Source organism: Astyanax mexicanus, chromosome 7 (assembly GCF_023375975.1).
Source record: "Astyanax mexicanus isolate ESR-SI-001 chromosome 7, AstMex3_surface, whole genome shotgun sequence".
In the NCBI taxonomy this organism is placed as follows: Eukaryota; Metazoa; Chordata; class Actinopteri; order Characiformes; family Acestrorhamphidae; genus Astyanax; species Astyanax mexicanus.
Genome location: NC_064414.1, coordinates 43,801,985 through 43,816,267, shown reverse-complemented (window position 1 = coordinate 43,816,267; position 14,283 = coordinate 43,801,985). Strand labels below are relative to the sequence as shown.

The 14,283-nt window shown below is 37.9% G+C and overlaps 1 protein-coding gene across 3 annotated transcripts in view; it reads left to right on the top strand.

Moving 5' to 3' along the window:
- The window catches only part of phactr2 (phosphatase and actin regulator 2), a 92,562-nt gene that overhangs the window by 17,181 nt on the left and 61,098 nt on the right, over positions 1 to 14,283 (top strand). Inside the window, exon 1 of one of the 3 annotated variants that reach the window (XM_007256074.4) lies at positions 4,649 to 4,846. The exons of the other annotated variants lie outside the window; for them this stretch is intronic. Within the exon in view, the coding sequence (XP_007256136.3) occupies positions 4,834 to 4,846 (13 nt within the window). The 5' untranslated portion in view covers positions 4,649 to 4,833. Of the gene's footprint in view, positions 1 to 4,648; positions 4,847 to 14,283 lie in introns of those variants that run through there. 3 annotated transcript variants of the gene reach the window in all.

The following is a 14,283-nucleotide window of genomic DNA, read 5'->3' as shown; positions in this document are numbered from 1 at the left end:
GTGCATCTAAAAAAATAATATCAGTGAAAAGTTACTTTATTTCAGTAATTTCATTTAAATTGTAAAACACATATATTATATACAGGTGTTGGACAATGAAACTGAAACACCTGGTTTTAGACCACAATAATTTATTGTCCTGACATACAGTTCTGGTGAAAACAGGAGAGTTGAGGTGCACATTGAATTCTGCCGTGATTTGATCAGCCGTGGTTTTTTGTTTTTTGGATACAATCCGGGTTAGCACCCGAACATCCCTTTCAGACAGCTTCCTCTTACAGCGTCCACAGTTAATCCTGTTGGATGTGGTTGGTCCTTCTTGGTGGTATGCTAACATTACCCTGGATACTGTGGCTCTTGATGCATCACAAAGACTTGCTGTCCTGGTCACAGATGCGCCAGCAAGACGTGCACCAACAATTTGTCCTCTTTTGAACTCTGGTATGTCACCCATAATGTTGTGCATTGTAATATTTTGAGCAACACTGTTAAAGCTCTTACCCTGCTAATTAAACCTTCACACTCTGCTCTTACTGGTGCAATGTGCAGTTAATGAAGATTGGACACCAGGCTGCTCCAATTTAGCTATGAAACCTCCCACACTAAAATGACTGGTGTTTCAGTTTCATTGTCCAACCCCTGAAGAAATATTAAACACAGAGTGACCAATTTTAAGTATTTATTTCTTTTATTGTTTATGAAAGCCAAAGAAAACCCAAAAATAAGCGTCTCAGAAAATGTTAATATTATATAAGACCAATTGGTACTTTTGGCAGTGTGGGCAGTGGACAGTGTGCCAAGTCCTGCTGAAAAATAAATTCTGCATCTCAATAAAAGTTGTCAGCAGATGGAAAGCATGAAGTTCAGTTAGATTTTCTAGAAAAAAAACACCTTGATAAAACACAGTGGACCAACACCAGCAGATGACAAGACTCTACAAACCATCACTGATTGTAGAAACTTCACACTAGACCTCAAGCAGTTTGGACTGTGCCTCTCCACTCTTCCTCCAGACTCTGGTCTCTTGGTTTCCAAATGAAATGCAAAATTCACTGATGATCAGTGACGGTTTGGAGAGACATGTCATCTGCTGGTGTTGATCCACTGTGTTATATCAAGTCCAAAGTTATGCGGAATTCATTTTCCAGCAGGACTTGTCACACTGCCCACACTGCCAAGTACCAATGGGTCTTAAATAATATAGAATTTTTTGGAGACAATGATTTTTTTTTATTCATTGGCTGTAAGCCATAATCATCAACAATAAAATAAATAAATAAACAAGAAAGAAAATAGATCACTCTGTGTGTATTACATCTATGTAATGTATGCGTTTCACATTTTCAACTGAATTACTGAAATAAAGTAACTTTTAATGATATTCTAATTATTTTAAGATGCACTAGTATAATTAGTCCCAGTGTGTCCCATATGGTGTTTTCATAGCTATAGTTCATCTGCTCTGGTCCGATTAGTTAACAAGCTGGGTTAACTTGGTTTGGTTTATTTTCACACAGAGAACCATCCAAGTGCATCAAAAGGTGTCACAGCAAACCATGTGAGATCATTCACTTATTGGTCAAACCTGTATTTGTGTTCTGAACTAGTGCATGTTAGATTCTGGGCTGGTAGGTCAAATCTTGTCAATGCAAGCAATTGGGTAACACATACACGCAAGGAGACATTAGCATAGCATATTCGTATAGCATACAGCATAGCATATTTACAACATCTCTGCTGTTCAGGAGCTAAACCCCTGCAGCTACTTTTGCCTAGCAATCGACTGCTCGGCTTAAAACATCAGACAATCTAGAAGATTTCGGACAGTCATATAATTTAACTCCCACATGTTTCACTTTCATTTCATTCTGTACTTCTCAGCCTTCTCAGGCAATGGCATCAAATTTTCAAAAAGAATCAATGCTACACAGGCAGTCTGTAAAAGCCTATTAAAATAATGTGAAGCTCTTGTGATCCCACTAGTAAATCTGCCATTGGTTGTAGCCTGCTTCTTGAAAAGTGTTTACTCATAAGCAAGACAGATACATGCAGCATTACACGCTTTGTGGTTTCTGCCTGAACTATTCCATATATAGCTCCAATCTCACCCCCGCACCCCCGCCGAGTGTACACATTTTGCCTCTCAGCTTCAGCCTGATCGCACATTACAGTACTAAAACTAATTCTTGGCTCATATGACCGATAAGCCTCCAGGGGTGAGCTTTGAAAGCTCTCTTTAGCTTCTATTCAGCCAGCAAGGAACATCGCAAGCTATGATTCATCCTTCTTGGGTGGTGGCCAATTTTGGGCATCAAGTCATGCTGTTGAAAATAGACAGAAGCAGAAATCGGTGAGAGACTTTCACCCATAGGGAGAGCACCCAGTGAGGCTGTTAGTACAAGGTTCTGCTCCAACCAGGACATGGAAGCCATGTTGAAGATGCTGTTGAAGTGAAGAACATGAAGCAGGTCAAGCTGCAGTCAGGTTCACATCTGTTTAGAGTAGTAAAAAGTTAGAGTAGTAAAGTAAAGTAGTCCACAGCAATTACTGTAGCAGCACATTCATCACAGCATGCTTAGCATAGTGTTGTCCCAGATAACATGCCCATGTTGGGCCTGTATAATTAGCCCAACTGGGAACCGTAAGGTTTTGTCCACTGGCCCCATGTTGACTACACACATGGATGAGCACCACTGTCAGTGATGAGACCAGGGGAGGTTAAAAATTTGCACTGCACATAAGGCCTACATGTGACCCATGTAAAATTATATTGGGCTGTAATGATGGCACCCATTTGGGAAGCCCAACACAATGTACAAAACTATTTATTAGAAAAAATAATTATATCAAACTATATATTAGAGCCCATGCCAACAATGAACCCACCTGGGATCCACCCACCTAGCCCATGTTCCACCCATGTGAACGCCACATGAGTCTATTGGTTGGGGTGTGGTTATAACTTTAAAATCATTCTGATTCCCAGCTGACTTGTAACAGGAAGAATTACATCTCTTTTGATGCCCAGTCTACTACTTTAACACTTGAAGCAGCCTCAACTTTGGCTTGCCAACAAATGTAAGTGCACAGCTGTCCATGAGGCAGGGCTCTAAGCACAATTTGTATTTACAACAGTGGTGTAAAACTGATTTATAGACTATAATAACTATAGAGAGAGCTCAATAGCCAAAAAAACACCTGATGATATGAATCACTGCTCTATTCACTAATAGAGTGTTAGATTTTAAATGCCACAGTATCCTGTAATAGTATATAGTGTACAAACAAATATTTGTACACACGGCTTTGTTGAACTTTGTTGAATTCTGTTTGTTAAAATGATGCACTATATAGTGCTGCCACTATGATTGGAACATTGCTGATTTGAATCCTGTTCATGTAGCTTGCCATTGGCTACCGGAGCCCTGAGAGAGCACAATTGGCCTTGCTCTCTCTGGATGGGTAGGGTAGGTGGCGCTCTCTCCCCACATCATTTTAAAGGGTGATGACGGTCAGCACATGGCATCTGTGAGCCGATGTATCAGAACCGAGTCGCTGCGCTTTCCTCCGAGCTGACTTCACATGTGTTGGAGGAAACATGTGTTAGTCTTCACCCTCCTTTTGTTGGGGCATCACTAGTGATAAGGGAATTCCTAATGAGTGGGTTGGGTAATTGGCTGTGTTAATTGGGGAGAAAATGGGAAAAAAAAATAGAAAATAAATTTTGCTCCATGTAGTGATCTTGATTTTCACAAAGCAGTGAATAGGGCACTGCTTCAGACACAGATTGGTTCTCATATAATGCTGAGATCCTTGGCAAATGCTATAAAGACATGTTTTTTATTTGTTGTTTTTGTAAATCCATCCAAATTAGATGGGAGAGTGACTGTGCATTTTTTACTCCTAGAAACACACATTATGGGGCGCAAGCATCTATAAATGCTATCAACCCTACCAACATGTCTATCAACATGCCTCACTCCCAGTGGGTGGATATGTTGGGCCTTCCTTTATACCCTGTTTGTCATCGTAATCCTATCCAATATGAGCCTTCGTTAGCTAGCTAGCTGATATAACAGAACTGGCTGGTAGTGTTCTTCTCCAAGTGTGTTCAGAGCTGTTTAGAGATGCTGGGTCAGCAGCGGATCAATATTATTCAATTATGCTTTTGCTTCACTAACTCTGGCAGCGTTGTGTGATAAGGACTGATTAGGGAAGTGATAAGGACAAAGAAGGGGGCCTGAAGGGAAACAAACATCAGTGCTGGACTGTAGCCCTCCAAGACTTCAGCTGGACACTCCTACTTTCCAAGTTTCCTAGTTATCATGATGAAAATCAATGATTAATGGACAGGGGTCAGGGGGGTGTTATAATATAAGTAAACAATGTTGTGATTGGGGGTATTTTTTTGAGTTGGTAATTTAGTTGGTAGCACCCCCACCAGCACCACCTTTCTTTTCCTTTCTCTCTCTCTCTCTCTCTCTCTCTCTCTCTCATACACTCTCCCTCTCTTTGTCTCTCGCCCCGAGCAATAGCTGAAAGCCCCAGTGGATTGGGAGGTTCCACTCAGTGGGCTGAGACTGGCTCAATCAGAGCACTCTAATGGAGGTAATGGCTGTTTGTCATCCTCCAACCCTTGCTGTGTTCTTCCTGCTGCTGCACTCTAGCGCAACCTGGAATGCTGCGAGACACAGCACGGGAGGGGCTGACTGAGGGAAGAGAGAGAGAGAGAGAAAGAGAGAGAAAGAGAGAGAGAGAGAGAGAATCAGAGGCTGAGTGAAGAAACAGAGGAGCAACTCATTGGAGAAATCATCGGTTTTTCTCCTTCCAGACATGGAGCATGCCTGTGAGTGCTTCTTTTATTCTCTAGCCCTAAGTGCATCTCTGTGTGTGTGTATGCACATGTGTGTGTGTGTATGCACATGTGTGTGTGTGTGTGTGTGTGTGTGTATGCACATGTGTGTGTGTGTGGAGTATAGATACTGTGTGGTGTACTTGCCAAAGTTTCATACCCTATATACTGTATATATAGCTGCACTGGTGGACAGTACCGGGGGAGATGGTGCCAACCTGTGGTACTATTCTAGTTTCTGGCATTTCATGATCTGCTCACATGCTGGGAATCCATCTAGCAGAGTGTTTTTTCATTGAATAACCAGAGGAGCGGTGCTGTGTTACAGTCAGGCTATATTTGGTCCATGTCATATGATGTGGTCAGTCCGGGTCACTCTAATTCTGTGAATGTTTTGACATCACAAAGTGCCTATTATGCTATTATGACATGTCTCTAATGCTTAAATCAAACCGCTCCTCACGCTGAAGTGTGTAATCTGTGTGACAGGCAGCTCATGGTAAAGAGAGCTGAAACTCTCTGTGTAGCCTGTTGCGAGAACTGTACAGTACTGACTGGATTCTCAGCACAGAGTACTGAATTCCCCAGTGTAGGGATTATAGAAACATCGTAGACGCTCCTCAGAGCCCGGCTGAAATCTAATCCCTCTGTGTGTGTGCATACTCATGCTGATGGGTTTGTTTATTGGTGTATTATGTCAGCATTTCATTCTCTAGTGATGAAACTGTATGAGCAGAGTAAGGAGGCTTTGAGAAATCTCTGTCCAGGATGTTTTGCAATGCAAATGCAAAGATTTGCAAAATTCTGAATAGTTTTTTTCTATTTGCATCTTCATCAGGTGTGTCATTTCGTCATGTCATGCAGATAGATTGATAGACAGACAGACAGATAGATAGGTGGTGCTCTCTCTCCTCATAACTCCAAAGGGTGATGTTGATCAGCACATGGCATCTGTGAGCCGATGTATCAGAACCGAGTCGCTGCGCTTTCCTCCGAGCTGACTTCACATGTATCGGAGGAGGCATGTGCTAGGCTTTACCCTCCTTTTGTTGGGGCATCACTAGTGATAAGGGGAGTCCTAATGAGTGGGTTGGGTAATTGGCCGTGTAAATTGGGGAGAAAATGGGGAAAAAATTAGAAAACAAAATGTGCTCTATATAGTGATCTTTATTTTCACATGTAGGGAAATGCACATGTATGCAAATGCATAGATTTGCAAAATTCTGAATAGTTTTTTCTATTTGCATCTTCATCAGGTGTGTCATTTCTTCATGTCATGCAGATAGATAGACAGACAGACAGACATACAGACAGACAGATAGACAGATAGATAGATTTAAAAAAATATAGCATCAAATATTTATTAGTATACATGTAAAGATTGGTGACAGTGAAGACAGTGATTCACATTGTCTAGTTTTTAAACCCAGACTACTAGATAGCAGTGTTGTACTCATTGCAGTGCCGTTAAATCTCACTGATGTGATTGAATAAAAAATAAACTCAAATTTTATAAATATGATGATGTGTTTTATACTATATCACCTTGCTTACAGCTTACAGTGTTGCAATATATTGTAATATATTGAATTGTATCCACTGTATCAAGATTCATATCGCATTGCCAAGTTATTACCAATATATAGTCCTGAACTGTGGAATAAGCAAGTAGGGCGCTACTTCATCGTTCACACTGATCACAATCGTCACCGCCTACTACACTGTCAACTGTTGGTAGTAATGCGTTATATGACATATTACCAGAACACATGTGAAATGTAAAGTAATGTAAAATGGCTGCACAACTTCCATATAAATATCTGGAATAGAATAAATGGCACCCACTATGAGACCTCAGACCAAATCTTGTCACCTTGCCATAAGCCTCACTCACAAGATAACACCTCAAAACTTATACACATGTGGGTCTTCCTAAGTCATCCCCAGAGGTAACACTTTGTAAACGATTTACATGCTTACATCCTATGCCGTGACCTTTTATGTGTATATATTTTAAAACATTTTTATAGTTGTGATTGTGTACTATTAAGGTTCTTCTTATTATAAATATATTATAATAATATAATACATAATATATATGTATGGTAACCCAATACAATTAGGGTCACAAATAACAGTCATTAGTTATATAGTAATGATTCTCTATTTAAAACATTTTTCAATTACTAAATGTTAATGTTTAAGAATGTTGTAAATAATAACAAACTGAATCATTAAAATTAAAATTATTTTAAAATTATATAAATTTAAATAATTAAAAAAATAAATTAAATTAAATTTAAAATTAAATTTTAAATTTTAAATTAAATAATTTAAAATTATAATGATTAACTAGTGTCAATTAATAATTAATAATAATTAATAGTTTAGTTAATTAATTGAGCTAATGAATAATAATAGTTAGTTGAGACATTCTGTCATGAGTACTGTTAATTAATTTACCCTTATTGTAAAATTATACTGAATTTACAAATTAATTTATTGATGTCTTGATCAAGACTGCAATTCAAACCACTCTTTAAGTAAATTGATGAATTGTAAGAACAACTTCCAAGACCATTTTTAAACTGATAGAGCTTAGAGTGAGAGAGAAGAGTGCAGGAAGTCCTGAACAGAAACAGACTGAATTCAGACAAAGTCCAGACATCCAGTTCAACATCCAGTCCAAATTTAAAGCTTTATTCCAAGCTAAATCCAGGTGTCATATCAGGACACTTTCAGCCCGTCCACAGTTTTTATCCCTCCACAGGTTCCCTGCTCACCTGGGCCGTGTGATCAGTGTTCTACAGCCCCCTCATTATCTGAGACTATCTGTTAAGTTGGGAATAGGAACAGAACAGATCTGTGAGCCGCGAGGGCTGGGAGAGCAACCTCTGCTTTCCACCATGGCGCCTCCATTCTTTCCCATTTTAACGGCCCCATTATGTGAATCTTAGAGGGTTGGTTATGCAAAAGAAATTATAGTGCATTATAACAAAAGGATCATATACAGCAAAGTGTATTATGCATAAAGCACTGAATGATGCTAACTTGACCTTTTTATAAACGCTGAGACCCCAGACATACTAATGTGAATGAGAACAATTCTATGCATTAGAGCCTTGAGCCTTTACATGCATACATTGCTTACAGCTATGTGATGTCATGTGTCATGTTGTGTAGGTTGGTTTGTAAGTTAAATGTAGTTTGTATGAAATATAGCATTAAAGATTCATAATTTAGCACATATTTGCATATCCAACACCGTGGCTATGCACTGAAAAAAAATCTCGTAATGTGATATATGCCAAAATACAGAGGTTCTGATTCAATATATACAGTACTTTATATGAGATTCTTTAAGCAAGATGATATATTGTGCTTTTCATCATATTTTAGGAAAACTGTCATGCACAGTACCAGTTAAAAGTCTGCACACACCTAATAATTCAATATATACAATATATATATAAATATTATTTTTTTCCTACATTGTAAATGAATACTGAAGTAATTACACATAAGGAATCATGTAGTAAACTAACAAATGTTAAACAAACCAAAATACTCGGAGAAGCATTTATTTGGCTCTTATCTTTTTTACGGTGCTGTTAACTTGTGGTTTCTGAGGCTGGTAACTCTGATGAACTTATCCTGTGCAACAGAGAAAACTCTTGCTCTTTTGTGCTGGGGTGATCCAGATGAGTGCCAGTTTCTTCAAAAAAGATTTTTTGCTACTGCACATGAAGCTAATTTTTAAAAGTTCTTAAATTCTAAGTTTCTAAAATGTATCAGATTGATGACCTTCATTTTTTTTTTTAATAATCTTTTCTACTTTTGACTAATAAATGCCATCAAATATCAGTACTTTTATTGAAACACAGGCATGCTAAACTACCTAAGACTTCAAATTTAAATTGATAAAGTTAAAGCTTCATTACTCCACGTAGTGGCGCTAATAAAATGAAAAGGGTAAACCTGCAGTGAGGAATATTGGTTATTAAATTCTGTGAAACTGACACCAATAAATCCACAGAGTATTTTATTTAAGAATATTGCAGAATCACAGTATCATCATATCATCGTTATCATTGCCAATACAAGCAAAAGAACACAGGCTCTTTATTTAAGAGATTTCACTGTATCAAACACACATCCTGTCATTGTGTCTCACACACACACTCCCAGACACCATATTTACATTGAGTTACATTGTTGGAAGTCCAAAGTCCCATTTCTCCTGAAAAAGCATTAGATGTGTTTATATTGAAGTGACATAAGGCCTATTTATGGTTCTGCGTTCAATACAGTGCCAGTACTATAGCTTGCAGAAGTGTCCTACAGCATTATGAGCGTTTATACTTGAGTTGTGTTGAGTTGGTGTGCCTGCATCACTCTGCAATTACACACCAAAACACCAGTGAGAGGTTTCTGTGCCATTGTGTTGATTTTCTTGACTAACTACAAACAGTGATTTATACTTGTGAGAATTACTTATGATAAGAATGAGCTTATAGTCAACATAATAGTTAACAGAGTATATTAGTCAACAAGCTCAAGCAGCTAGTCCTGCAGACTTGCTTCTACACACATTAGTGAAAGGAATTTCCTCACTACTAAATATTCCACAGCCAACTGTCAGTGATATAACAATAATATATACATACCAAAGTGTAAGAGATTTGGAACTAAAGCAATTAAGAGTGAGGTCAGTGGATGCTGAGGTGCATAGTTTGCAGAAGTTAACAACTCCAAACTTCATGCAGCTTCAGATGAGCTTAAGAACAGTAAAGTGTAGAGAGATTGAACTGTTGAGCGGAAAGCTGACTCCCCTTGGCATGCAGGTGCATCATACAGCTGTATAGATGCAAACACTTAAACTGGTTATTTATGTTTCAACTGTTGGGGTTTGGACAATTAAAGGGCATTTTAAAGCAATATAAAAGCTGAAACAAGAGCCATACTGTGAGGAGAGATGGAGGGCATGGCTGAAAAAATCATTGACTAATCAGAGAATAGTCAGTTTCGTTGACTACCAAAATAATCCTTAGATACAGCCCTATTGTAATTTTACTCCATTTACACCACAAGTTAGAAGGCCAATTATCACTAATAATGCCCCTAGGCACTAACTCTTCTGACACGGGTAAAGCAAGACTTCTGCTGATGCAGATGCAGAACTATCGCTGATGCAGCATCACTGGATAGCCAAAGCACAGCAACCCAGCTCTGATACATCAGCTAACAGATGCCTGTGCAGACCAACATTCCAGATTAAGCACAAATTGACAGTGTCTTAGTCAGCTAGACCACTCAGAGCCCAACTGACATTACACATTGAAAAAGTCCATATTACCATTAAACTGACAGAAGTCTTACATTGAGAATTATATCACAATGATTTCTGGGAAATCATAATGTCCTTTAGAAGTTAGTTACCTAACCATGAGAATCCGGAAAGGAATGTTTATCACAGATTCTATTCTCCATAGGGAAAGACAAGTCTCCATATGTTTCCAACCCATGCCTACATCCACATAATGCACTCAATGGAATATCATTTTTGCAGTGGTCTTGTAAAGTGTTCTTTTTGGCACTGAATTGCCTTGTTTTCAGTATGCAGGTGATGATACATTCTTCTCACCATAGGTTTGCTGTAGGTTCCTCTTTCTAAGTGATGGCATCATTAGCCTCCGTTTCCCTGCACTCGGAAACCTAATGCTTTCCCTGTGATGTTCTATTATTAAATGTCCTACATTTCCAAATAAGAGCCATCCTGGCTGGAGAAAAAACACTTACAGGCAGGATGTCAAATATTGATTGACAAGCTTTGCAGTACCTTGTTTTGCCCCAGCGGTGGGTAAAAGGCCCAACAGAAGCCAGAGCCATAACAGATTTGTAAAACCATTTACAAACTGTCTGCTGTCCAGCACTGTCGCTGACCCAAGAGCTCTGAAGACTCTCAGTGTCAGATTTAATGCCTTACCATTTAAAATTCCCTAAGCAATTGTATAGAGCACAATTTTATGTTATGACTCCATATATTAGTGTTGAAGTTTGGAAAGGTCACAGTGACTAAGACTGTTATGCAGCATTTAATTATAGAACTATATCTCATTTGGGTTAAACATATTGAGTGTTATTGTGTAGTAATCTCTGCATTTTATATATATGCTTTAACAAAAATGTAATGTACAAAATTCACAATCTTCTCAACATTTTTTTGCTTCTCTAAATCATTGTAATGGTCCACTGACCTGTAATAGGGACAATAGTTCCATTATTATTTCTATTTCAGGCTGATGAATCTACTGCATTGGACAGTTCTGTATTTCTCAGCTTGTCCAGAAATGCATGTAAAAATTACACTTTTCAACTGTAGGTGAGCCAAGAAGCAAGAAATATCAATTCTCCCATAATACAGCTTTAAATAAAGAATTTTGGTATACTGTGGAAACAATGATTTTTATAATGTTTTAAGACACACCTTTCACTCCCCAGCCATTAATATATATATATATATATATATAGAGAGAGAGAGAGAGAGAAAATAAGCAGGAAAAACATGCAGAATTCCCTGCATTTTTGTAATGTCGTAAAAGCCACTCAGTTTTTAGATGTGCTGATTAGTTAAGTAGTCCAGAAGTTTAACATTGTACATTGTTCCGAGCATAGTTTAATTTAATTAGTGTTAAACATCTACCAAAAAAGTGTTTTCTTATTTGTGCTGATTCAGGCCAGCAGTCTAGCCTTGCCTATTCATGCCAAGGTTATAAATAGTGTTTCACTTAGTCAAACAAAGTTCAATGTAGGGCATCCATTGAGAACATTTATATTTACTGATTTGGCTAGTTTTTTTATCAACAAAGTGAGTTTTTTTAACCTCACAATACATTTCAAAAATGAGTATATTGGCCCTTAAAAATTATAATAACTTCCACTTTGATGGTGGGCCTGACCTGTAATGCTTGTTGAGCCTTGTTACATTCGCAGCATTGAGCTGATGCTTTTATTTAGAGTGACTTAACACTTCAAACATGTAGCATAGATAAGAGAATGTAGTATTAGGAGTCTTGCTTAGTGACTCTTATTGGTGCAATGTGTTGTGCTTGAAACATATGTTTCATAGGTCCTAAAACAGAGCCCTGTGGGACTCCACAAGATAAGCTACACCAGATAGTTGCCAATTAATTTCCAATAGTGTCTGCATTTGGAAAAAATATCTGAATAATAATTACAGTGCTTTAGGGATTAAACCCCAGTTTACCACGAAGAAGATGGTGTTGACCAATTAAAAGCATTCCACCTTTGGACCTGAAAAACTTCTTCAGTGTTGTGTTTTGGATCATTATCCTGATACAAAGGGGAGAGCTGTCCCGTACTTTTAAAGCCTTTTCATTGTCTAGTGTCTTGGCTCACTAAATTCTTGTCACACTTATGCTAATACAATACAACTTATTCACACATCCTCATTCCATCATTCTAGCAGAGGTTCATCTTATCTCGCTCATCTCCAAGACTTGCCCAAATCTCTTTACAGGTTCTTACTGTACTTTTTAGGAATCTGTGACCTGCCCTTTTATTTAGGGAGGTTAGCTTGTAATGAACACTCTGAGATTGTGGGACTGTATGTGTCTGTTTATGGTAATCATACTGGAGAGTGATCTTTATCTGCTCAGTTTTTCTTTGGGTCTTCTGTCCTGCCTCTTTCTGTTCGCTGTCTCTACAATGTGTTTGTGCTTCTTCACAGTGTAGCATACAGATAATCAGATTCTGGAGAACCAGTGGTAAATGCTTTATCTATGTCTCTGATTGATTTTCTTCTAATTAGCAGCCTAATGTTGGCCTGCTTTACTGGCAATGCCAATTGTTTGCATTATGAAGAATCAACGCTAGTGGTTTAGTTAGATTTCTGATGCGTTAACTACCATAACAACACACAGTGGGTCAAGAACAAGATTCAAAGGCTCTATATAGAAAATAAACTTCATTTCTACATAGTCTTGGGCTGAATTGACTGTCCAGCTGATGTATTTATTAATGTAGTATGTCACAATATATAAAATACTAACTTATTCAGAGCACATTCAGAATACCAATGATGGGCTGATCTGCATTTGTTTGCATTTTGTGTTCCAATCCAATTCCAATTAACAAATGCATATAAATTGCAAATACATTTTCCTTCTTTGACTCATTTATATTTATATCATCACTATTATTGTCTGTGTTGTGCTTAAAGGAACACTAACCCCCCTGATTTTTGCTGACTCCACCTTCAGGTCAAATTTAAAAAAGGCAAAAAAAAAATGAGAGGAATAGTTTGGGAGGGGCACTGGGTGATGTATGGGTTTAGAGGCAGGGCAAGAGGGCGAGGTGATTGGCTGAGCAGCAGCAGTGTGCCTCTGATAGCAGTGAGACCCAGATGGTTGAACGTCAGCATTGGGGCGGTATTGTTCATTGACTTATCTGCATATTGTGATGTGTCTGAACTTGAGACGCAGAGGTGGAAATCATAACAATAAAAGTGTTTTGTTTAAAGGTTAGAAAAGGTTAATAAAAAAAATAAGCTGGGCTGGTATATTTCATTACTTCTAAGAAACACGTTTAAGCTATTCATTGAAAAAATATGGTTTAGAGTTTAGTGGCTTTTTAAGGCCACATCATGAGAAAAGGCTGAAATGGACCACATAGCACATCTAGGAGAGCAAAAAATACATATATAAAGACATTTGATTTAAGGCATTCTAAAGCTATTTATTTGTAAGAGATAGGTCCAACAGGAAAATGAATTTGGTCTGCCATTTACTGTGTAGAAACACATAAGTCATAAACATACTCAGTTTATTTATTTATCATCTACAGATGCTATTTGGACATCATTGCACTCACAGGTAGTGTAAATAGCATGATGCTACTATGTACACCTAGGCCTTACACATTTATGTGATTAGTATCTGGATTGTATTCTGAAAGCTTTTACACACATGCATTTACACTTGTTAGTCAAATGTGTTTTTACTTTGTCAAACTTTGTCAAATCTGAAATTGCTGTGTGGGGACAGATTGAATATTCAAATTTGATGCATCTTAGATCACCTCTTAAAGTGGTTTGGGTGATTTGGATTTGTATCTGTAGGGCCCTAGTGTAAACAGTATTTGCCAAAACAGGAAAATGCTGCACAAGCGTATTTGTTTAACAGAATGAATCAGATAATATTAATGGTTTATTTAGTTGTGTTGGTTTTACTGGTGTTGTGTTAGGGTAGTGGGTGAATAAAAGCCCCCACTGATTCTACATTATACTGCTTGAGGATCTGATTACATTATTTATTGCACTTTGCAGCACTGAATGAACTCAGCTGACATAGAGATTCATTATCCTTTTAACTTCTGCTTTTAACTGTTTGATAGAGTTTAGATCTTAACCC